At 43.0% G+C, this 27,988-nt stretch overlaps 1 protein-coding gene across 1 annotated transcript in view; it reads right to left on the bottom strand.

The window, feature by feature from the left end:
* Nucleotides 1-27,988, bottom strand: part of trak1a (trafficking protein, kinesin binding 1a) — a gene marked incomplete at its 3' end in the record, with an annotated part of 120,083 nt that overhangs the window by 40,720 nt on the left and 51,375 nt on the right. The window contains 5 exon segments of the mRNA XM_083662183.1: nt 955-1,033; nt 3,987-4,095; nt 15,891-15,991; nt 16,222-16,338; nt 17,611-17,687. Of these exon segments, the coding sequence (XP_083518309.1) occupies nt 955-1,033; nt 3,987-4,095; nt 15,891-15,991; nt 16,222-16,338; nt 17,611-17,661 (457 nt within the window). The 5' untranslated portion in view covers nt 17,662-17,687.

Raw genomic sequence — 27,988 nt, 5'->3', positions numbered from 1 at the left:
GACAGCCCTAGTTAGTAGTTTTTGTAAGGGAACGCACAACAGACTAGACAGATTGCAGTTCTGGAGCTGGTTTCCCCAATTGGGATTGTTTTGAGGAGAGACGAACAGAGGGAATATCCTCAGACCAACTTGCCGCAGACAGATGCACGCCTAAGAGACGTCCTCTGAAGCTTATTATTATATCCGTTAATTTTGCCTACTAATGTCAACATCGTTTGAGCATAAATAGCCTAACCTACTTACTCATAGTGAAGGCACGGAGCATTCCTCCTGGTGCCCCTGTTGCAGTCATGATTGTATAGGCTACTTTTTTTTACTTATGCCTTTCTTGCTGTGTGAGGTGGTTTCCCTGTAATTTTTTTATGAATGAGCTGACCATTCGCACCGTCCCGTGTCGCCGCTCCTACGCTTTCAGGTGGAGGCGGGATGGAGGCCGATGCGACGCTATGACTAGGTCCACTGGCGGAACGAAAGGCGTAACACAATTATCCACAACTCCGCTTTCATCACTTTTACATCGGAGATGCGGATTACATATTCCGTAACATTTACCGCTTTCAAGGCCGGTGTGAAAGCGGCTAATGACTGACACTCGCAAATGTCAGCACAGGGGGTGGACAGGGTCTGCTGGATTAATTTTGTCATTTTTATTTGCCCTACTGTTATGTACACAACTTCCTCACGGACCGTGAGTCACGGTGTCTGTCTCACTGCCTGGGTCTCCTCTCTGGTGGACTGCTGCTCCGCCTCCTAGCTGCAAATGTGCTTCACTTCATCACGCGTTGTTATTTGTTGATGTAACTTGAGGCGCGCTTGTTTTGTTGCAGCGGATGTACCGAATGAAAATGCTGCAGAATCGACGTTATTTAGAAATGAGATCAGCAGTATGTATGAATCAAGATCGCGATTTTATTTAAATTAATCGTGCAGCCTAATGTACAGTCCAATACTCACGTAGCTCTTTGACACAGTCGTTGACCAACTGCTGTTCTTTTTCCTCATAGGAGATCGTTTCTGTCTCCAGATGATTGGCCTGGAATGGAAAAGCATACACATATATTACTATTCAACTCATCTCTTGAGACGGACTTTCGACTTGTATCGAAAATCTATCGGCAGGCTCCGTCAAAAGGGGTGCAACAGCGCTTGCACGTATGCTGCGCTTTACCCAATCAAAATGAAGTGAACGTGACCGGTGTGTATGGGGTTGCCACCTTTCATGCAGAAAAATAAGGGACACCACGGGCCTGGGGCGGGGTGGGGCGCCAGTGGTAATAAATCACAACTTTGATTGTTTCAAGAAAACATTTAGACATTTAGATCAATACTTAAAGTTTGAAGTGCTTGATTAACAATTAACTAATACAGTGGTTCCCAACCTACGGTACGCGTACCGTAGGTGGTACTTGCTGGTGGTACTTGGAAGGCTCTGTGAAAAAAAAAAAAAAAAAAGTTTTTTTTTAGTTTTTGTGCAAAATCCATGGTGGTCATTAGTAGTAGTTTTCAAACATGTGAAAGTGAAATAATAATAATAATTATTAATATTATTGGCAGTGTTTCTCAAGGTAGGTGGTACTTGCGCCCCCCCCCTGCTGGTGGTACTTGATCCCTGGAATCCCAATTTTTTAATTATGAAATAAACCCAACTTTAAAATCAATTGTAAAACATGTTTATCTATCAAAATAATACTACGAATGAAAATAAACTTGTGATCATTGAAATTGAGATTTATTTTGTTGTCTTGAGATTTAGAAACAAATATTTGTTTCTGACGGACACTATACCTGTTGCGCATGCACAATTACCTGCCCGCCCCGCATGGTTACACAAGTGGTGAACAAAGACGAGGAGGGATGCTAAAGTGGATCAAAACGGGAGGGAATCGTAAAAGAGCTGTAGTAGAGGAGAGCAGCAACGATGAAGCACAAGGAGGTGAAGACAGCAGTCAACCCAGCACAAGTGCAGCTGCTGCAGGTTGCACATAGGCTGCAGGTTGGAATAAATTTGCCTCCTGCGTGAACTGTGCATAGCTGAATATACTGTATTTTAACATCGGTCATATGGTGGTACTTGGAGAGCCAACTACTTTCTCAGGTGGTACTTGGTGTAAAAAGGTTGGGAACCACTGAACTAATAGATAGCATTTCAGCTACAAACCCCTCAGTAAATGGGTATATTTGAGAAAAATATATTATTTGGTCAAACATATTTGCTTGTCGATCTGACACCTCTTTTTATTGCCTTTTTGTCTGTTAATGTGTTAGCCTATTGAAGAATGCATTTTTCCAGATTGGTTGAGCAAATAACCGAGTTGTTTACTTTCTTGTCATGAGCACTACATTGATTCATGTATAGATTCATGTTTATGTATTTCATTGTAAAACTCACAAATCACATCATAACAATGTAGCCAAGAGAAGCACCTCAGCAGCCAGTATCTATTTATTTCCTAGTAGCCTAAATACAACTGGATAGGAAATCTAATTGACCAGATTCTGATCAATCAGCACATGATGTCCAGAAGGGATTAAAAAGCGGTCATTACTGTATCAGCCTCTGAAGTTGCTTGTGGGACACTGCAGGGTGTCCTCCTGACATGACTTGACTGACATGACTTTGTATTCATTTTCGCTAACCCTGTCAAGCCAAGTGTTTGATTCTTCCCATTCACATCTGTATTTCTGAAACTTGAAGCGAATTTTCACTGGAAGTGGTGGAGTAGGGAAAGCCATTTTCCCACCAGCTTTCTGCGAAGACCCACCCCATCCCTGTTCTCTGATCGGCTCAGACCCGATTAGAGCCAATCAGCGAGCAGAGGGTCAGCCTGACTGTGACTGATGCCTAAAACTAACCAATCTACCAACAAAGGCAGCAGTACTAAGCAACCAGACACAGAGTAGGATGCATTTTCATCATGCAATGCAGGTGGGATGAAAATACGGGACGCATTATTTCACTGTCAGATACGGGACAATTCCGTATTTTAAGAGACGGGTGGCAACCCTAGGTGTGTAGTCAAAACTTACCATTTTCAGTGTATAGCAAGTTGCTACTTGCTACTAGCAACGAGCTAGAGTTGTTATTGTTGTTTCATAGCAACGGACGGATTTGAGAGCGACACGCAGGGAGCGGAAAAGAAATCCATTAATGGGCAGAGCCGGTCGGTTGGAGCCAATGGCAGAGACTGCCGACCGCGCCTCTTGAGTTCCTGTTGCACCACATTGAAACGGGGCTGCCCCCAGAAGTTAGAGATTTTTGTTTTGTTTTGTTTAATCGAACCAGATTGCTATTCAACCAAATAAACTGTGTGACTGCTCGACTAGAAAGAGCATATATTAATTACCAGATCACAGAGGCAATTAATAATTTCTTGCTTGCTTCTCCCGCATCCCAGGCAATACGCAAGTGATACAAGACTTTGCATCTCTAGTCTGGGTGAGAGGTTCTGTGTGTATGTGTGTGGGTGTGTGTGTGGGGTGGGGGGGTGCGCGGGTGTGTGTCAGGGTAGGAACTTAACTTTTTTAAACTAGGGCTATTTTTGCCCCTGTTACATATATTTCGGGGGCATTTTGGATAATTTCCAGGGCAATTTTATCAAATGTTGGGAGATACCTTAGTTGCACCTATGTAGCATGACAGACCAATCAATGACTAAAAGTTTATAAACAATCACCCATTTCCTATCTCAACAACACTGTTGTCTGGCATGTTATTAATGTACTTGGCAAAAACACGAGTAAACTAGGTAAATAACGCTAGAAGGAAGAGGGGCGGGGGTTGTACGGATGCCTAGCTGGCCATTTTCGAGTCACGCTTTGCAAATACAGAATAATGTTAAAATACAGAAAGTATTAAACTCTTTATTTTATGTGGGCATTTAAAAGCCCCCCTCACCCCAATTCGAAGGGCAATTCTAGATTTTCTTTTAGGGGCATTTTGCCCCGAGCCCCGGCTAATTTCCTACCCTGTTGTGTATATACAGTACCTCAGACCGCAGCGATAGATTTTCTTCCTCCAGATCTTTGAGTTTCTTCTGCAAGGAGTCCATGGGGAAATAACTGGGCACCGGTACACTGGAGTCACTGGGACGCAACCTGTAAAACACACGCAGGCACGCACGCGCACACACACATGCACACACAGACACACACACGCACACACACATATGTCCACAAGATAAATATATAAGCGTGAGAAGGAAGCATGAGAATCAGTCAGCCAATGATCAATCAATATGCAATAAATCAGTGTCTACAGATCATTATGCAGTAGTAATAATGCTAGAATAGATGTAGCACTCTACACGACATTCAACGTTGTAGACATTTCCAGAGAAATAAATGATAAGTGCAACAATATAATAAACTTTAATTCCCAGATTGTTGCCAACATTACAAACAACCCATCATCAGGAGAGCAAAGGGCGAAGGCAAGATAAGGATTCCATGAGTAATTCATGAGCTAGATAGCTGAGGGAATCAATCATTTAGCACTTGGGGAATAAACCTCCTTACTGCACTGTGTAGCTAATACACACTACATCTTCTCTCATGAGGTAGGAACAAACCTCCTTACTGCACTGTGTAGCTAATACACACTACATCTTCTCTCATGAGGTGGGAACAAACCTCCTTACTGCACTGTGTAGCTAATACACACTACATCTTCTCTCATGAGGTAGGAACAAACCTCCTTACTGCACTGTGTAGCTAATACACACTACATCTTCTCTCATGAGGTAGGAACAAACCTCCTTACTGCACTGTGTAGCTAATACACACTACATCTTCTCTCATGAGGTAGGAACAAACCTCCTTACTGCACTGTGTAGCTAATACACACTACATCTTCTCTCATGAGGTAGGAACAAACCTCCTTACTGCACTGTGTAGCTAATACACACTACATCTTCTCTCATGAGGTATGAACAAACCTCCTTACTGCACTGTGTAGCTAATACACACTACATCTTCTCTCATGAGGTGGGATATAAACCTCCTTACTGCACTGTGTAGCTAATACACACTACATCTTCTCTCATGAGGTATGAACAAACCTCCTTACTGCACTGTGTAGCTAATACACACTACATCTTCTCTCATGAGGTGGGAACAAACCTCCTTACTGCACTGTGTAGCTAATACACACTACATCTTCTCTCATGAGGTGGGATATAAACCTCCTTACTGCACTGTGTAGCTAATACACACTACATCTTCTCTCATGAGGTGGGATATAAACCTCCTTACTGCACTATGTAGCTAATACACACTACATCTTCTCTCATGAGGTGGGAACAAACCTCCTTACTGCACTGTGTAGCTAATACACACTACATCTTCTCTCATGAGGTGGGAACAAACCTCCTTACTGCACTGTGTAGCTAATACACACTACATCTTCTCTCATGAGGTGGGATATAAACCTCCTTACTGCACTGTGTAGCTAATACACACTACATCTTCTCTCATGAGGTGGGAACAAACCTCCTTACTGCACTATGTAGCTAATACACACTACATCTTCTCTCATGAGGTGGGAACAAACCTCCTTACTGCACTATGTAGCTAATACACACTACATCTTCTCTCATGAGGTGGGAACAAACCTCCTTACTGCACTGTGTAGCTAATACACACTACATCTTCTCTCATGAGGTGGGATATAAACCTCCTTACTGCACTGTGTAGCTAATACACACTACATCTTCTCTCATGAGGTGGGAACAAACCTCCTTACTGCACTGTGTAGCTAATACACACTACATCTTCTCTCATGAGGTGGGAACAAACCTCCTTACTGCACTATGTAGCTAATACACACTACATCTTCTCTCATGAGGTGGGAACAAACCTCCTTACTGCACTGTGTAGCTAATACACACTACATCTTCTCTCATGAGGTAACCTCCTTACTGCACTATGTAGCTAATACACACTACATCTTCTCTCATGAGGTGGGATATAAACCTCCTTACTGCACTGTGTAGCTAATACACACTACATCTTCTCTCATGAGGTAACCTCCTTACTGCACTATGTAGCTAATACACACTACATCTTCTCTCATGAGGTGGGATATAAACCTCCTTACTGCACTGTGTAGCTAATACACACTACATCTTCTCTCATGAGGTGGGATATAAACCTCCTTACTGCACTGTGTAGCTAATACACACTACATCTTCTCTCATGAGGTAGGAACAAACCTCCTTACTGCACTGTGTAGCTAATACACACTACATCTTCTCTCATGAGGTAACCTCCTTACTGCACTGTGTAGCTAATACACACTACATCTTCTCTCATGAGGTAGGAACAAACCTCCTTACTGCACTGTGTAGCTAATACACACTACATCTTCTCTCATGAGGTGGGAACAAACCTCCTTACTGCACTGTGTAGCTAATACACACTACATCTTCTCTCATGAGGTGGGATATAAACCTCCTTACTGCACTGTGTAGCTAATACACACTACATCTTCTCTCATGAGGTGGGAACAAACCTCCTTACTGCACTGTGTAGCTAATACACACTACATCTTCTCTCATGAGGTGGGAACAAACCGCCTTACTGCACTGTGTAGCTAATACACACTACATCTTCTCTCATGAGGTATGAACAAACCTCCTTACTGCACTATGTAGCTAATACACACTACATCTTCTCTCATGAGGTGGGAACAAACCTCCTTACTGCACTGTGTAGCTAATACACACTACATCTTCTCTCATGAGGTATGAACAAACCTCCTTACTGCACTGTGTAGCTAATACACACTACATCTTCTCTCATGAGGTAACCTCCTTACTGCACTATGTAGCTAATACACACTACATCTTCTCTCATGAGGTAGGAACAAACCTCCTTACTGCACTGTGTAGCTAATACACACTACATCTTCTCTCATGAGGTAGGAACAAACCTCCTTACTGCACTGTGTAGCTAATACACACTACATCTTCTCTCATGAGGTGGGAACAAACCTCCTTACTGCACTGTGTAGCTAATACACACTACATCTTCTCTCATGAGGTGGGAACAAACCTCCTTACTGCACTGTGTAGCTAATACACACTACATCTTCTCTCATGAGGTATGAACAAACCTCCTTACTGCACTATGTAGCTAATACACACTACATCTTCTCTCATGAGGTATGAACAAACCTCCTTACTGCACTGTGTAGCTAATACACACTACATCTTCTCTCATGAGGTGGGAACAAACCTCCTTACTGCACTGTGTAGCTAATACACACTACATCTTCTCTCATGAGGTGGGAACAAACCTCCTTACTGCACTATGTAGCTAATACACACTACATCTTCTCTCATGAGGTGGGAACAAACCTCCTTACTGCACTGTGTAGCTAATACACACTACATCTTCTCTCATGAGGTATGAACAAACCTCCTTACTGCACTGTGTAGCTAATACACACTACATCTTCTCTCATGAGGTGGGAACAAACCTCCTTACTGCACTGTGTAGCTAATACACACTACATCTTCTCTCATGAGGTATGAACAAACCTCCTTACTGCACTGTGTAGCTAATACACACTACATCTTCTCTCATGAGGTAGGAACAAACCTCCTTACTGCACTATGTAGCTAATACACACTACATCTTCTCTCATGAGGTGGGAACAAACCTCCTTACTGCACTGTGTAGCTAATACACACTACATCTTCTCTCATGAGGTATGAACAAACCTCCTTACTGCACTGTGTAGCTAATACACACTACATCTTCTCTCATGAGGTGGGAACAAACCTCCTTACTGCACTGTGTAGCTAATACACACTACATCTTCTCTCATGAGGTATGAACAAACCTCCTTACTGCACTGTGTAGCTAATACACACTACATCTTCTCTCATGAGGTAGGAACAAACCTCCTTACTGCACTATGTAGCTAATACACACTACATCTTCTCTCATGAGGTGGGAACAAACCTCCTTACTGCACTGTGTAGCTAATACACACTACATCTTCTCTCATGAGGTAGGAACAAACCTCCTTACTGCACTGTGTAGCTAATACACACTACATCTTCTCTCATGAGGTATGAACAAACCTCCTTACTGCACTGTGTAGCTAATACACACTACATCTTCTCTCATGAGGTAGGAACAAACCTCCTTACTGCACTATGTAGCTAATACACACTACATCTTCTCTCATGAGGTGGGAACAAACCTCCTTACTGCACTGTGTAGCTAATACACACTACATCTTCTCTCATGAGGTGGGAACAAACCTCCTTACTGCACTGTGTAGCTAATACACACTACATCTTCTCTCATGAGGTAGGAACAAACCTCCTTACTGTACTGTGTAGCTAATACACACTACATCTTCTCTCATGAGGTAGGAACAAACCTCCTTACTGCACTGTGTAGCTAATACACACTACATCTTCTCTCATGAGGTGGGAACAAACCTCCTTACTGCACTGTGTAGCTAATACACACTACATCTTCTCTCATGAGGTAGGAACAAACCTCCTTACTGCACTGTGTAGCTAATACACACTACATCTTCTCTCATGAGGTAGGAACAAACCTCCTTACTGCACTGTGTAGCTAATACACACTACATCTTCTCTCATGAGGTGGGAACAAACCTCCTTACTGCACTGTGTAGCTAATACACACTACATCTTCTCTCATGAGGTAGGAACAAACCTCCTTACTGCACTGTGTAGCTAATACACACTACATCTTCTCTCATGAGGTAACCTCCTTACTGCACTATGTAGCTAATACACACTACATCTTCTCTCATGAGGTGGGAACAAACCTCCTTACTGCACTGTGTAGCTAATACACACTACATCTTCTCTCATGAGGTAGGAACAAACCTCCTTACTGCACTATGTAGCTAATACACACTACATCTTCTCTCATGAGGTGGGAACAAACCTCCTTACTGCACTGTGTAGCTAATACACACTACATCTTCTCTCATGAGGTGGGAACAAACCTCCTTACTGCACTGTGTAGCTAATACACACTACATCGTCTCTCATGAGGTGGGAACAAACCTCCTTACTGCACTGTGTAGCTAATACACACTACATCTTCTCTCATGAGGTATGAACAAACCTCCTTACTGCACTGTGTAGCTAATACACACTACATCTTCTCTCATGAGGTAGGAACAAACCTCCTTACTGCACTATGTAGCTAATACACACTACATCTTCTCTCATGAGGTGGGAACAAACCTCCTTACTGCACTGTGTAGCTAATACACACTACATCTTCTCTCATGAGGTATGAACAAACCTCCTTACTGCACTGTGTAGCTAATACACACTACATCTTCTCTCATGAGGTAGGAACAAACCTCCTTACTGCACTATGTAGCTAATACACACTACATCTTCTCTCATGAGGTAACCTCCTTACTGCACTATGTAGCTAATACACACTACATCTTCTCTCATGAGGTAGAAACAAACCTCCTTACTGCACTATGTAGCTAATACACACTACATCTTCTCTCATGAGGTGGGAACAAACCTCCTTACTGCACTGTGTAGCTAATACACACTACATCTTCTCTCATGAGGTGGGAACAAACCTCCTTACTGCACTGTGTAGCTAATACACACTACATCTTCTCTCATGAGGTAGGAACAAACCTCCTTACTGCACTGTGTAGCTAATACACACTACATCTTCTCTCATGAGGTAGGAACAAACCTCCTTACTGCACTGTGTAGCTAATACACACTACATCTTCTCTCATGAGGTGGGAACAAACCTCCTTACTGCACTGTGTAGCTAATACACACTACATCTTCTCTCATGAGGTAGGAACAAACCTCCTTACTGCACTGTGTAGCTAATACACACTACATCTTCTCTCATGAGGTGGGATATAAACCTCCTTACTGCACTGTGTAGCTAATACACACTACATCTTCTCTCATGAGGTAGGAACAAACCTCCTTACTGCACTGTGTAGCTAATACACACTACATCTTCTCTCATGAGGTAGGAACAAACCTCCTTACTGCACTGTGTAGCTAATACACACTACATCTTCTCTCATGAGGTAGAAACAAACCTCCTTACTGCACTGTGTAGCTAATACACACTACATCTTCTCTCATGAGGTGGGAACAAACCTCCTTACTGCACTGTGTAGCTAATACACACTACATCTTCTCTCATGAGGTGGGAACAAACCTCCTTACTGCACTGTGTAGCTAATACACACTACATCTTCTCTCATGAGGTATGAACAAACCTCCTTACTGCACTGTGTAGCTAATACACACTACATCTTCTCTCATGAGGTATGAACAAACCTCCTTACTGCACTGTGTAGCTAATACACACTACATCTTCTCTCATGAGGTAGGAACAAACCTCCTTACTGCACTATGTAGCTAATACACACTACATCTTCTCTCATGAGGTGGGAACAAACCTCCTTACTGCACTGTGTAGCTAATACACACTACATCTTCTCTCATGAGGTGGGAACAAACCTCCTTACTGCACTGTGTAGCTAATACACACTACATCTTCTCTCATGAGGTATGAACAAACCTCCTTACTGCACTGTGTAGCTAATACACACTACATCTTCTCTCATGAGGTAGGAACAAACCTCCTTACTGCACTATGTAGCTAATACACACTACATCTTCTCTCATGAGGTGGGAACAAACCTCCTTACTGCACTGTGTAGCTAATACACACTACATCTTCTCTCATGAGGTGGGAACAAACCTCCTTACTGCACTGTGTAGCTAATACACACTACATCTTCTCTCATGAGGTAGGAACAAACCTCCTTACTGCACTGTGTAGCTAATACACACTACATCTTCTCTCATGAGGTAGGAACAAACCTCCTTACTGCACTGTGTAGCGAATACACACTACATCTTCTCTCATGAGGTGGGAACAAACCTCCTTACTGCACTGTGTAGCTAATACACACTACATCTTCTCTCATGAGGTAGGAACAAACCTCCTTACTGCACTGTGTAGCTAATACACACTACATCTTCTCTCATGAGGTAACCTCCTTACTGCACTATGTAGCTAATACACACTACATCTTCTCTCATGAGGTGGGAACAAACCTCCTTACTGCACTGTGTAGCTAATACACACTACATCTTCTCTCATGAGGTAGGAACAAACCTCCTTACTGCACTATGTAGCTAATACACACTACATCTTCTCTCATGAGGTGGGAACAAACCTCCTTACTGCACTGTGTAGCTAATACACACTACATCTTCTCTCATGAGGTGGGAACAAACCTCCTTACTGCACTGTGTAGCTAATACACACTACATCTTCTCTCATGAGGTGGGAACAAACCTCCTTACTGCACTGTGTAGCTAATACACACTACATCTTCTCTCATGAGGTATGAACAAACCTCCTTACTGCACTGTGTAGCTAATACACACTACATCTTCTCTCATGAGGTAGGAACAAACCTCCTTACTGCACTATGTAGCTAATACACACTACATCTTCTCTCATGAGGTGGGAACAAACCTCCTTACTGCACTGTGTAGCTAATACACACTACATCTTCTCTCATGAGGTATGAACAAACCTCCTTACTGCACTGTGTAGCTAATACACACTACATCTTCTCTCATGAGGTAGGAACAAACCTCCTTACTGCACTATGTAGCTAATACACACTACATCTTCTCTCATGAGGTAACCTCCTTACTGCACTATGTAGCTAATACACACTACATCTTCTCTCATGAGGTGGGATATAAACCTCCTTACTGCACTGTGTAGCTAATACACACTACATCTTCTCTCATGAGGTGGGATATAAACCTCCTTACTGCACTGTGTAGCTAATACACACTACATCTTCTCTCATGAGGTGGGATATAAACCTCCTTACTGCACTGTGTAGCTAATACACACTACATCTTCTCTCATGAGGTAGGAACAAACCTCCTTACTGCACTATGTAGCTAATACACACTACATCTTCTCTCATGAGGTAGGAACAAACCTCCTTACTGCACTGTGTAGCTAATACACACTACATCTTCTCTCATGAGGTAGGAACAAACCTCCTTACTGCACTGTGTAGCTAATACACACTACATCTTCTCTCATGAGGTAGGAACAAACCTCCTTACTGCACTGTGTAGCTAATACACACTACATCTTCTCTCATGAGGTGGGAACAAACCTCCTTACTGCACTGTGTAGCTAATACACACTACATCTTCTCTCATGAGGTGGGAACAAACCGCCTTACTGCACTGTGTAGCTAATACACACTACATCTTCTCTCATGAGGTATGAACAAACCTCCTTACTGCACTGTGTAGCTAATACACACTACATCTTCTCTCATGAGGTAGGAACAAACCTCCTTACTGCACTGTGTAGCTAATACACACTACATCTTCTCTCATGAGGTAGGAACAAACCTCCTTACTGCACTGTGTAGCTAATACACACTACATCTTCTCTCATGAGGTGGGAACAAACCGCCTTACTGCACTGTGTAGCTAATACACACTACATCTTCTCTCATGAGGTGGGAACAAACCTCCTTACTGCACTGTGTAGCTAATACACACTACATCTTCTCTCATGAGGTGGGAACAAACCTCCTTACTGCACTGTGTAGCTAATACACACTACATCTTCTCTCATGAGGTGGGAACAAACCTCCTTACTGCACTGTGTAGCTAATACACACTACATCTTCTCTCATGAGGTAGGAACAAACCTCCTTACTGCACTGTGTAGCTAATACACACTACATCTTCTCTCATGAGGTGGGAACAAACCTCCTTACTGCACTGTGTAGCTAATACACACTACATCTTCTCTCATGAGGTAGGAACAAACCTCCTTACTGCACTGTGTAGCTAATACACACTACATCTTCTCTCATGAGGTGGGAACAAACCTCCTTACTGCACTGTGTAGCTAATACACACTACATCTTCTCTCATGAGGTGGGATATAAACCTCCTTACTGCACTGTGTAGCTAATACACACTACATCTTCTCTCATGAGGTGGGAACAAACCTCCTTACTGCACTGTGTAGCTAATACACACTACATCTTCTCTCATGAGGTGGGATATAAACCTCCTTACTGCACTGTGTAGCTAATACACACTACATCTTCTCTCATGAGGTAGAAACAAACCTCCTTACTGCACTGTGTAGCTAATACACACTACATCTTCTCTCATGAGGTGGGAACAAGCCTCCTTACTGCACTATGTAGCTAATACACACTACATCTTCTCTCATGAGGTGGGAACAAACCTCCTTACTGCACTGTGTAGCTAATACACACTACATCTTCTCTCATGAGGTGGGATATAAACCTCCTTACTGCACTGTGTAGCTAATACACACTACATCTTCTCTCATGAGGTAGGAACAAACCTCCTTACTGCACTGTGTGGCTAATACACACTACGGGCTCCATCTTCCAAAAAGCGCTAATTTAGCGTTTGCGCTCGTTTAACGCCATGCGCAATGCAAATTGGGGGCGGACACAAGCGCATGCCTGTGATAATTCTACTGGGCATTGGCTGCCACAAGCCAAAGCAGGCGTTTCAGCGCTAAAATGTGGTGATAGATGGCATTATGCTATCATCAGCAGCGCGCAATTACTTTGTGCTAAGAGCTTTGAAAAGGACCTCTTGCAAACAACCATTGCGAGACGGGAATCTGATTGGTTTTGATTGACGTAATGCCCAGCCTTGCCTGGCCACACCTGTGAATAATTCTGGTAGTTAAGACCGCCCAAATCCCGTTTGCGCAGGCATTTTGGGGCGCAGATGATTTTGGCACGGCTCTAATTTGTCGCTTGCAACACCTGCCGTGAACCTTTCCGTATCCTGGCCGAGAATTGCATCCCCAACATATTTCGGGGCTGTTTTAACTTAGAAATCAGGGAGGTCACGTCTACCAGACAATTATATCACTTTTAAACAGTTACATTTCTGTATAAATGCTTACAAGTATGCTCCCGTGAGGTGGGGATGCTTTTTTTTGCTGATTGGCGGGGGAGTAAAACTCGGCAGAACACCTGGCGGACGGCGTAAGGCGGAATGTTATCTTCCCTGCCTTAAGGCACGCGCAAACAGGTGCGCAATCGCTATTAGGGGATAGCGCCTGTCGGAAGATAGAGCCCATTATCTTCTCTCATGAGATGGGAAAATTCACTATATTCTTGATTGTATGAGTTCACTGCATGGTCAGCTTTTGCTTGACCATGGTACAACATTCTTCTGAGATTCTTCAAGTATTAATGATAGAACCGCAGGCTGCAGGGGGTCGCTGTATACAGTACCTAAAACCGCCAATGGTTAAAATTGACCTGTGTGCCTGGCTACTGTACTCTGTCATTGTATTAAGGCATTGTCTTCACAAATGAATGTCTCAAGTCATAAAAAAAGGTTTTGGTTGTCTTGTTTTATTCATCTAAGTATCTTTAAGAACACTAATCACCGCTTTGCCTCTGGATGGACGTCAGTATAAATCAGTCTAAAATGACAGTGAAAATGCATGTTAGAAGAAAATATTTGCATATTTGGGTGGTGTGATACTATTATAAAACAACATTCATCATATCTCTCTTACACACACACACACACACACACACACACACACACACACACACACACACTACACTACACTACACTACACAACACATAATCTTATAATTTCAGCTGTCAAAAAATCAGAGGTAATTTGCCTCAGTGACCACAATTACCTCTCCTGGCCAATCCAGGAGGGTTGGCACTTGGCAACCCTATCTGGACCGTTTCACTTTTGGCTTTGTGAACCAGCTGAAAACAAAACCATGTATCATTCCTGCATCAGGTGCAAGCCAAGGAAGTGGACTATCAGATGTTAAAGCGAAGCGAGGCTCTGGAGCCCTGTCAGATGATCTAACCTGTGCGTGACGGCTACCTCACTGAACTGCTGCAGCTTGCATGCCTGTTGTGTGCCACACAGTGTTGCTGCTGCTGCCGAGCTGCCTGCCAGTGGGCGTCACACGGAAAAATAGGCAAGACGCCGAATCTCCAGCTGTGCTACTCAGGCGTGGCTTCTCGAACCTGTTAACATGGCCGCCAAAATGAAAAGCAACAGGTTCCGCCACGCACACGCGCTGCTCACGCAGGTAGTGTGTTCTAGCCATTATCTATTGAGATTCTTTAGATCACACCATACAGTAGGATCACACACACTAACGATTCACACACTGGAATGCCGTTGCCTAGCAACTTAGAATGTTTAAACTTAAACCGGGTGAAAATGTGCATTTTACAGGTAGATTTTACTTTTACTTTTAATCTGGATTTATCTTGACTATATTTAATAATAGGGAGTGCAACACAACACAACTTTAGGAAAAGTCAAAGACTGGGGGACTTCAATATTATATTAAAGCATCAGCCTACAGTTGTTACTGATATTCACAATTCAAATGCGGTTATTACCCCAGTTCTAGTGATAAACAATGCATTTATGAAAAATAGTGAGCTTTGTGAGAGCTTGATAGTAAGCTGTCTAAAATGACTGGGACATACCATCATGCTTTGCACAGCTCAGGACAGCTTGATGCTTAGAACAGCTTGATAGGGCAGTGTTGAGTTGTGTTTTTCTTTTTTCATGTGGTGTGTTTGACAGATATTTGCATAAGATTTGAATTACATTACATCAGTCCATTGTAATACATTTTATCACGTGGAACTGGAATGCCAGGATGAACAGAGAATTGGGAGGAATGCAAAATAAGGAGGGAAGAGGAGGGAAGAGGAGAGGAGAGGAGAGGAGAGGAGAGGAGAGGAGAGGAGAGGAGAGGAGAGGAGAGGAGAGGAGATTCTTACGGTGTGGAGGTGGTTGATTCCCCCTCGCTCTCCTCAGCAGCACTGGTATAGAACTGCAACAGTTCATCTTTCATAGACAGGTCATGACGCAGCTGAGATACCTAAATACAGTACAGGTGTGTAGGTGGTGAGAGAGAAAGAAAAAAAGACAGGGGTATGGAAAAATAAAACCACAGACGGGTAGAACTTTGATATTATGCTCCTACAGTATACATCCAATGCATTCTTAAAAATGTAAAAAAAATAAAAAATCACAAGCATAAGTATAGTGCCAACCCCCCCACCACCACGAAACACATGTACGCACGCGCGCACACACACACTTCCCTACCTCCTCTCGTATGTGTTCCACTTGCTCCTCAAGCAGTTCGTTCCTCTCGCTGAGGGTCTTGTTTTTCTTCAGCAGTGACTGGCCAATGCGAGCCGCTAACTCCAAGTCACGCTCTTTCTGCACACACACACACACACACACACACACACAAACATACATGTACATGTGTGCGCACACACACACACACACGTGTGATGGGTTTAGCTTATTGTTTAAAGAGAAAAAAATGTGAAAACATTCATACGTGGCATTTAAAATGACTGATTAAGGTGCAAATGTGTGTTCTAAGAATGACAGTACTGTTCAAATCCCCCAACAGGGTGGGAAAAGCCGACAGGAGAATTAAACAACAGAAAGTAACAATTCTCCAGTACAGCAGTTCCCAAACTTTTCTCACTCATGCCCCACGTGAAAATGTCACAAATGTTGTTGGCCCACAACAGTGGAGGAGGAAGAGGAAGAGGAGAAGGAGAAGGAGAAGGAGAAGGAGAAGAAGAAGAAGAAGAAGAAGAAGAAGAAGAAGAAGAAGAAGAAGAAGAAGAAGAAGAAGAAGAAGAAGAAGAAGAAGAAGAAGAAGAAATGAACAAAAATAAATAACGGTATCATCATAATAATTACATCTTTTTTTCCACTAAGATCGTAATGTTTTGCAAATGATTCGGCTGCCCACTTGCAATACCTCCGCGGCCCACAGGTTGGGAATGGCTGATCTAGTATGCATTAACCCACTGGAAGACCAAGAAACTCCTACCACTGCAATTAAAAGCTTATTGTGAACCTGTTCATATGACTATCAGACATTCCTGTTTTTCAGTTAAGGACAATGGAAGTGGAGTACTTGTCTTACAGCCAACCTAATAATACTAGGTGCTACCGAGCAACACAAAAACACAGGTTCACACACAGATACAGACAATAGGCTTCTCTCTCGAGGGACACAGACTTATTGAAAGGCTGAATATTAGTGGATTGTCAACCAAATGAAGGTAAATCGTTCAGCCCAATAGACCTTCCTCTCTCTGCAACTCCTCCCCAGGGTCTGACTGCAGATACCAGATGTGTTACCAGATGGAACCAGATGTGTTCAACTTGTTCAGAGAGCTCAGACAGACACACTCCCTTGCTTTCTATGAAGCCAACCTTACATACAGGTCAGATAAGCCGTTTTATGTGCTAGATTTGAATATCAGCTGCACGAAACAGGTTTTATGATGTGCTTCTGTCTATCTGAACCTACTTTGCCATGTGGTTTCATGAAGCGACCTGTGTTTGGACTATCGGACCATACAAATGGTTATTATTTAACTTCTAAGTGGCTTGCAGTGTCTGTGTGCACTGGACTCTTCTCTGTATTTAATTCAAATTATTTTCTACTCGGCATGCTCTTACCTCTTCCAGCAGTCGAGTGACAGCGTCAATGTCACTGTAAGTCTTCGTCATCTGGCCCACTCTGTCAGCACACAGCACTGTATGTATGTATGTGTGTGTGTGTGGGGGGGGGGGGGGGTGAGAGAGACCACAGCAGATTACTGTACATTCAATGCAATTGTTGATGAATGAAGGGGGGGGGGTAGGCATTCATAAAATTTGCAGTCATATAACATCCATAACATGACAGCTGCAAATCCAGCTGTCATGTACAGGATTGAAGGCGCACACTATAATTGCAGTAGAGTAGTCAAGACATATTTACATCATGGTTTATTAGATTGGAGACTTTGTTTACTCAGTGATTTACTGAGCTTTTGCCATCTGTGGCATGGGGTTTGGATGTATTTTATTTTAAGGTAAGATGTTTGCAATTCGTAATTTGCTTGTAGGCACTCAAATTTAAAATATAAATATTTGATTTGCATTGCAAGGGGGTTTGAAAAGCATTTGAAAGCTTAACAATCATTTTGGTAAAAATAAATAAATCGTAATTTCATGATTCAATATCTCTAAAACATTGCATTCAATATTTTTGGAAAAGTACTATAATTAGTTTAAATTTTGTGCTATGAAAAAATTTGTAAGAGCTGGTGCCACTTGTTTCAAAAGGTGGGATTCTCTTAAAACTTCTAAGTGTTTCCAGCAGTATTGAATGTCACACTGAAGGTAACTTTACCGACAAATAAGCAACCCCCACCCGGCGTCTCTTGGCTGCAATCTCAGTGCCCTTTCTTTTCTTATTCCAAGTTCATGAGTCATATCAGGTTCCTGAGAAGTCCACCCACACACCTTTACACTGACCCCCCCCCACACACGCACACACGCACACACACACGCACACACACACACACACACACACACACACACACACACACACACACACACACACACACACACACACAGCCTCCCATGTGATTCAACAATATGACACAGTGGTCAATGTTAAAGAACCACACCCACACATTGCTATTGAAAAAGCAGCAGGCCAAGTTCACTATCAAGTCCGTTTCTCCTCAAAACAGGTGAGCAAATGTACCTTCCCACCAGCCAATGGCGAGTACTAAATACTTAAATGAGCACTTCACTTAGTTGTTTACTTATTAGTTTATTAGATATTTGGTTGTAATGCTTTGAGTTCTTACAAAGTCCTATTTACTTGTCTATGCAGATAAAAACCATTTAGTGTGAATATATCAAAATATTAACTGGACATTCAAAGAAGGATTGAATAGTCTTGAGATTTAAATCTGTCAGTCTGAATTGGAATGTTATCAAAAAGATTATGCTTAACAGAACGTTTGATGAAGTGGCCCAAACTCCATACCTGACATACCATGATGTGCCACGCTTTTCAAGATAAGATACGAGACACCTTTACAATGCAGTGCTAACACCCTCTCAGAACGCAAACAATGCAAATCAGAGTTGTCCAATGCAAACAATATATTTTCATGTCATTACACAACACAACAATGGCAGTGAGTGACACAAACACGCACACGCACACGCACACACACACACACACACACACACACACACACACACACACACACACACACACACACACACACACGTCTATCACTGGCCTAGTATGAGATTATAGATTTGATAGCAGCCTGATAGCAGCCTGTCTTACTGTGTGTGTCTCTTGTTGATGATCATGCTCATTTGTTTCCATGGTAACACGCCACCCAAGTTAGGCAAGCAATAATGTATTGTAGGTATATTCATATGTCACATGTCACATACTGAAAAACATTGATAATGAAAGTCAATTTTTTTTTGCAGTCCCCTCCCCTTATTCCATTATTGGCTGTTTAATGCAGACAGTATGGAAGCTGACAGAGAGCAGTTAAAACATGTGAGAAGGTTTAGAGTGGTGGGAGACACAAGGGAGATGGAACGCAATTCAAAATACCTCTGGACATGAGCAGCTTAAAAAAAATTAAAACACATTTCAAAAATCAAAATCACTCCAAACTAGAGAGCACTCAGTAGAGTGCATAGAGTGCCATTTTGTTTGGCCTGTACATTAATGACCTGCCCTCAGTCTGCTCATCTGTTGATGTACAGATGTATGCTGATGACACGGTCATTTATGTGCATGCCAAAAAACAAACAACAAACTGCCACAAAATTAACTGCATCCATGGGTCACGTATCCAACTGGTTATCCACTTCATGTTTACATCTGAACGTAAGTAAAACTGTCTATATGTATTTTCCCTGTAAACCCACAGAGTCCCACCAACCTGATGTTCTTGTCAAGGGAGAGAAACTCAATGTGGTTTCAGAGTTTAAATATCTCGGAATCATCCTAGACTCAAATCTGTCATTTAAAAAGCATGTTAAAAAGGTAACCAATACTGTCAAATTCAACCTGGCCAATTTCCGTCATATTCGCCCTTATTTAACAACAGCGGCAGCTAGCTTGTTCATGCACGCCATGATCTTCTCCCACATATCATACTGTTTTTACAAGGTGGTCTCAAGCAAATTCAACAACTCTGAAACCTATTGAGTAATAGCAGGGTAACAAGGGCGGGTGTCGTTCCATTTAGACGCAGTAAGTTTGGACAAACAGTCTTCTCAGTCAGAGCCGCCCTCTACTGGAATAGCCTCCCCATTGATATTGGAGAAAGCACCAACATCTCAACCTTCAAACATAAACTTAAGGGCTGGCTCAAAGCTAACCAAATATGCAAATCACGAGTAATTGTCTCTTCAAGCATACATACTCACTCACGCACACACATACACACGACACGCACACTCGCTTTTCTTAATTTTGCGACTTGCATTGTATTTATGTACTGTACTGTGGTACTGTTGTGTCATACTGTTGAGCTTCCCTATGCCTGCCTGTATTGTTTTGAGTTGTCTTACACTGCTGTATTGTACTAGTTATGTCCTACTACTATACTTCTTGTTTTTAGCTTTTAGTGCGGATGGCACATGACCACTAGTTCTTTTTCCATCATGCTCAGGGACTACAGATGAAAATTAGCTCTCACGCTAACTCTGGTCCATTTACGGTACATGGCTGTGCAAACTGACATGTTGATTAATGTACACTGTCCCTGGTAAATAAATAAATACATAAATGAATAAATACATAAATAAATAAATAAATAAATAAATAAATAAATAAATAAATAAATAAATAAATAAATAAATACATACTGTACATACAAACATACAGAAATAAATAAATAAATAAATCCGCTAAACTTTCTACAAAGTTTTGTGGTGTTACGTGAATCTGTTTGGAAGTTAGGCACGTTTTTGTGATTGGCAATGCACATTGCCACACCCCCTTTTGGCCAGTTAGGTGTGGAAAGTTGGCCCATGAGATGACCTATGTTTCTACTAAGTTTTGTGCATATGACCTTTTGAGATATCCTGCGGACAGACAGGCCCAAAACATGACGTCCATTGACGGAGGTAACAATGAAATTCCAACAGCTGTGTACAATTACATGATCCCACTGATCACTGAGTGCACAGGTGGATGCTATGATCCCTTACTGATTTAATCTGTTAAATCCACTTCAGTCATGGTGGGGGCATTGTAGATCAAGTGGAGAACGTGGATTAATGAAAGATCTTAAAGCCCTGAGACAACTGAGACATGATGCGTAAAAGGGGGTGTAACTCAATAGTGGAAGGTGATCCAGACGGGGTGTTCCTTGTGTTTTGTACACCGAGAGTAGGTAACTTAAGACGCATGCAGTCTCTCCCCCTCCTCTCTCTCTCTCATATGGAAGATAAAGCACAGAAGGGGTCAAACAATGAATCCTTAATAACGACAATCACCCAACTAGATTAGATCACAGACTTCAGCTGTTTAGAACACAGACAGGTAAACAAACTACATATCCTGTGCTTATTGAACTATGATCATCCCCTTCAGCACAGAGTCCTGAGTCGAAATGTAATAAAAGTTCAGGAGGAGCCTTCTTAGAGACATTCCTGGGTTTCTGTACGTCTGTTTTGCAACAAAGGGGTGGGGGTGCGGGCGGGGGGGGGGGGGGGGGGAGTGAAGAAGGAAGTGTAGAGTTACAGACAGCCTAATAATAGGGGCTGGGCTGTTTCCTAGGCAACAGACAACACACAGGTTCAAGGACAACACACAAACTCCCGTACAATCACAGTGGTTGGGACCCTTAAGATCCTATGCACTCAGTATATCACACGGTGTGCAAACTGTGTGTAATGGATATGAGTATGACATGATATTGTTGGAAATGTTCAATACAATTCCCACTATAATTCCCACCAGCCATCTTAAATGTATGGGAGCCAAGAATCCAGGTTTTTGCTTTCAATTAGAATTCTCCTTCTATTCATTCTTATTCTGTGATAGAGCTTCACTCTTCTAGTCTGTCTGTTGATGGTATCAATCAGAGAAGAATCCTGCCTCCCTGCATGCAGCCGAACCTTTACTCATACACAGTATACAATACAGTATATAGACTGTGTTCATCTGTCTGTCTGTCTGTCTGTCTGTCTGTCTGCCTGTCCGTCCACCCATTTGTGCACAACACATGTATATCTACTAGGGCTGGGTATTGGCAAGGACCTCACGATACGATACGTATCACGATACATGGGTTGCGATACGATTGTATCACGATACAATACATATTGCGATATATTGCAATACTCTACACAATTTACTCAAAATAAAATAAAAATTAGCTAGAAATACAACACACTGTGTACCACCCAGGTACTGTAGTGTAATAATATGTACATCACTTTATATTGATAACTTAGTGGACAAATTTAGTCAAAACTACTGAGTGTTTTGACTAAATCGCAGAAAAAAGTATTGCGATATATTGCCATATCGATTTTATTGCACAGCCCTAATATCTACACCTAAATGTATAGGGATCGAACGCAGGCTAATACAGTAATATTAAATAGGACCAAGGACCAAGCAAGCAGTCCTTGTGCTTTTGTTTTCAAATGAAATGAGCATACCGTCTAACACTGATACACAACAGTGGAGTGACTGCTGGAACAAAGAGCCAAGCCCATGTTTGAACATGTCAAACCAGCAGGTAGATGAGCTGGGAGACTGGACTGAACCAGCAGGAGAGAGCCACAGGAGACATGATACCACGACAGTGCTAACACAAGGGACAGGATACTACGACAGCGCTAACAGGGGTCAGGATACCCCGGCAGTGCTAACACTGGGTACAGGATACCCCCACGACAGTGCTAACACAGGGGACAGAATATGACAGTGCTAACACAGGGGACAGGATATGACAGTGCTAACACAGGGGACAGGATATGTCAGTGCTAACACAGGGGACAGGATACCACAACAGCACTAACACAGGGGGCAGGATACCACAGCAGCGCTAACACAGGGGACAGGATACCACAGCAGCTCTAACACAGGGGACAGGATACCACAGCAGCTCTAACACAGGGGACAGGATATGACAGTGCTAACACAGGGGACAGGATACCACAGCAGCTCTAACACAGGGGACAGGATACCACAGCAGCGCTAACACAGGGGACAGGATACCACAGCAGCGCTAACACAGGGGACAGGATACCACAGCAGCTCTAACACAGGGGACATGATACCACAGCAGCGCTAACACAGGGGACAGGATACCACAGCAGCGCTAACACAGGGGACAGGATACCACAACAGTGCTAACACAGGGGACAGGATACCACAGCAGCTCTAACACAGGGGACAGGATACCACAGCAGCGCTAACACAGGGGACAGGATACCACAGCAGCGCTAACACAGGGGACAGGATACCACAGCAGCGCTAACACAGGGGACAGGATACCACAACAGCACTAACACAGGGGACAGGATACCACAACAGTGCTAACACAGGGGACAGGATACCACAGCAGTGCTAACACAGGGGACAGGATACCACAACAGCACTAACACAGGGGACAGGATACCACAACAGTGCTAACACAGGGGACAGGATACCACAGCAGTGCTAACACAGGGGACAGGATACCACAGCAGCGCTAACACAGGGGACAGGATACCACAACAGCACTAACACAGGGGACAGGATACCACAACAGCACTAACACAGGGGACAGGATACCACAGCAGCGCTAACACAGGGGACAGGATACCACAACAGCACTAACACAGGGGACAGGATACCACAACAGTGCTAACACAGGGGACAGGATACCACAACAGCACTAACACAGGGGACAGGATACCACAACAGCGCTAACACAGGGGACAGGATACCACAACAGCACTAACACAGGGGACAGGATACCACAACAGCACTGATACCACAACAGCACTAACACAGGGGACAGGATACCACAGCAGCGCTAACACAGGGGACAGGATACCACAGCAGCGCTAACACAGGGGACAGGATACCACAGCAGCACTAACACAGGGGACAGGATACCACAGCAGCGCTAACACAGGGGACAGGATACCACAGCAGCGCTAACACAGGGGACAGGATACCACAGCAGCGCTAACACTGGCATAAAAGCTTATAATACCATTTAATAAACTCCACTTGAGGTAAGATGTGAGCAGAGTAGGCAGACTATTATCAAGGCACTTAAACCACAATTGCTGCAGTGGAGCTGCTAGTGCTAAGTGTGGTCAACAATGCAGTGTAGAGGTTCTTACTGGGAAAAAGTAATAAATTATGCATTACTTGTTACTTTTCTTATAATAATAATTAAAGCCTAAGTTCTGACTTTGCCAGTTGTATTTACCTCTTTGTTCACTCATTGATGTGCAGTCTACTCGTAATCCCAATATTCCAACATTAGTTGAAGGCAGGATAAAGCAAGGGAAATCTTTTGATAAATAATATACTAATAAAGAGGTAAAGAGATAAAGAATGTTACACAAGTAAGTAACTAATGTTAGTGATCTATTAGACAAGTAACGGTAATGTGGTTACTGAACTTGTTACAGTAATGTCTTGCTTTACAGGAAAAAGTAATGTCATTACAATAATGCATTACACCTGTGCAAACAGAATGTTTAATTATGTTTTAAGGTGTCTATGCTAGAAAAGAAAAGGAAAAGTTTACTGTTATTGCTGGTTGTTTCTCTTGTTTTACTGCCCTGTTATTTTGCACTGCTATACTGTTATTTGCACTATGTTGTAACGGAGTCTACAGCACAACAATTTCACACATGATACTTGTACTACGGAGTGACAATAAAAAAATCTTGAATCTACTCTGTAACCTGTTACCGCAACACTGCTGATCAACAACAGAAGATTGTGCAGCTCCCAACTGCGAATGTGTGTATGAAATGCTCAGGAAAAACCTTTTCATGGATAAATAAAAATGGGAAGAGAACAAAAAAGTTAGGTGCAACACACACACACACACACACACACACACACACACACACACACAATTGCATTAAAAACATAACATTTCGAACATGATGGACTTCATCAGAAGTAATAAATAAAAGTTGGAAAAATAAATCATTAAGCAATGTAGAGCTCCTTCTCAAAGAGTATGTGCTCTAGAAAGAGAAGGAATTATTTAAAGGGGCACTTACCTCTCCAGATTTCTGGCAAAACGGAATCCTACTTGATTTGAAAACTCTGCAGGCAAGATGGCCGCCTCCCTTGTACCCTGACAGAATTCCTAGCCCATAAACTAACATAACTTGGCCAATAAGTATGTAACATACAAAATAAAACAAACAGTAATGTCTTCATTTGATGTAGAATGCAGAGGACATGTAACTGGTTTGTTAAACTCGCATTCCAGGAATATTGTATTTACCGCACTGCTCCACGTTAACGTACTGTAGGTGGCTCCTGCCTCAGAGAGCCTTTTGTCCTAGAACTCACTCGCTTAGCGCCAGAACACACTGATTTGGGGGCAAAACACGCCAGGATTGGCCAACGCCAATGCCAGTGCCCAGAACTGTCAAATCAAATCATCGACAGAGACGCTATGACCCGCCTCCCAACCCCTCTTTCTTTTTTTTGCATGACAGAGTATCAACGTGGCTATATTATAAATAGCCACGTTATAAACAACTAACCAACGCTAACGGAAGCGGTTTTGCCCAAAATGTTTAAAAGTTATATCAATTTGGTCATTCAGTGGCGTTTTACTGCCATGTAACATAACTAACTAGCTGCTAAAGCTGCATTCACACCGACCTATTAAAGTTTGTTGCTGGCGTCGAGTTTACATACAAAGTCAATGCAAACGAGCGATTGAGCGTATATTCGCCTGGGAGAATAATCGCTGGGCGTCCGAGCGGCAGAGACAGAGCGATAGGGAGAAAATACGCTCGTCGCTCAAGATGAAATATTCCAACTCGAGCGAAAATACGCTGGCATCAGTGAGTCAAGGATCACACTGGCTTGGAACAAACTGCTGGTTTATTGTGTGGCAACAAACCACATTGACAGCCTGACAGCTGACATGAAGTGAAGTCTGTACTACCGGTATGCAGCTCGCATTAGGAGCACGCTGATAGGCTTAGCTTGTAAACAATGACGGTGGCTCGTAGTGGACAAACAGCATGACATTGCGTAACGTTATATCCCCCACATGTCCGTCATTTCGTGTGCCTGTTGATGAGCGATTTAAACAGAGCGACAGAGCGATTCCAAAGGGTTGACTTGAGCGACAGAGCGAAAAATAAATATCTCGGTGTGAACGCTCCTTAACATTAGCCACAGTAGGCGATTATCCATGATGCATTGCGCTGTTAAAGGGCTCGTGCTGAAAACGGGTTCATTGGAGTGAATGGAGATGTTGCAACTCTCCTGGTGTGAACAGTAATAATCACATGGAAAAAACATTTTTCACATGAGTGGGGACTGGGGAAGGGGAGAGTACGCCGTGACGTCAGGTTGTACCTTTTTGGAGGGCAAAAAAAAGCAGGTTTGAACCCATAGAGGGTACTTATGCTGTTGAAAATGATAAAGATTGTAGAATATTATAAATTTGGTCTCAAATGTGAAAATTTTGACCAGAATTCTTCACACACCACCCTAAAAGCCATATTTGTTAAAACTTAAAAGCTGAAAAAAAGTGTTTTGGGGGTTAGTTACACTTAAGTGATCAGAGCTACAGATCTCCTCCTTTAGAGTGCCGACTTTAATCTAAATATCATTTCAAATGTTTCAACTTAATGAGGAGGGTTTACTTTATGTCCCCAGCTGCTAAAACCGCTCCTGACACATATTGGCAAGATAAGATGAAGCAACCACAGCTCATGTTTTTCTTTTTGAAAACATGTTCGGCTACTATTTCTGTCAGGACAGACTGTAATGTTAAAACTTAGCTTGTGATGTACATTGGGCAGGACAGGACCTTTCACACATCAACCTACAGGTGTTCATCTCAGAAGGTCAGGCACCAGACTGTACTGGCACCAAAGACACGTATGAATGAATTAAAGATGATGGCTTGCTCTCATACCTAAAACACCTTGTACACTGAGTGAGCCAAAACAAGTAGAGTAGCAGGGACCAAGAAGAAAGGCACAAGAGAGAAGGTCCTTGATTAAGAAGAAGACCACAGACTACCTTCACACAGAACTTGCAGCTCTTCATCGTCGTCCTCCTGCTCCTCCTCTGTGTTTCCATGACTGGGAAGACAGACACACTCCTCCTCATCTTCATCATTGTCCTCCTCGTCCTCTTCCTCTGAGTTTCCATGACTGGGAAGACAGACATATTCCTCTTCCTCCTCGGGCTGGTTGGAGCACTCCAGCCTGCCAGGAGATGTGGGCAGTGCCATCCTCCACCCTGGACTCTGCTGCTAACCACTAAAGCACACAGTCTGCAGGTGCAATGCCATGGCTCCTGCCTAGGCTGTGTGCATCTGTGTGTGTCTACATAAGGAAAGTGCTAGTTCCTAAGATGAGAGAGTGTGTCTCTCTCTCAGGAAGTAAGCAGTGTCTGCTGTGTGAGCTTTCTGTGTCATTTGCCTGCAGTGGCTCAGTCAGAGGAGCAGATAACCTGGCTCCTCCCACTCTGCTCTCTGACTGGTCAGTGAATGGCCTACTGTACTTTATCACATAGCTCGGGGGATGCACACACCCCCCCCCCCCACACACACACACAAACATACAAACAAGTCTACCAGAAAACAGCTTATTATGTCATAAAACTAGGTTAAAATCATTCATCAGGATCACAGCATTTAGAATAATCTGCGATATTTCATCTGCATTTTACTGCATTGACCCTCCAATGAGGGGGCTGAAATGGCACGGGCCGGCATCTATAGGAGCAGATCAGACTTGAGCGAGACACCCGATCCTGAGGTGGGGCTCAGGTACAGTGAAAGCTAGT

Source organism: Poromitra crassiceps, assembly GCF_964638095.1.
Source record: "Poromitra crassiceps genome assembly, chromosome: 1".
NCBI lineage: Eukaryota > Metazoa > Chordata > Actinopteri > Beryciformes > Melamphaidae > Poromitra > Poromitra crassiceps.
The sequence above is the reverse complement of the archived record's forward strand: the minus strand, read 5'-3'. Positions and strand labels throughout refer to the sequence as shown.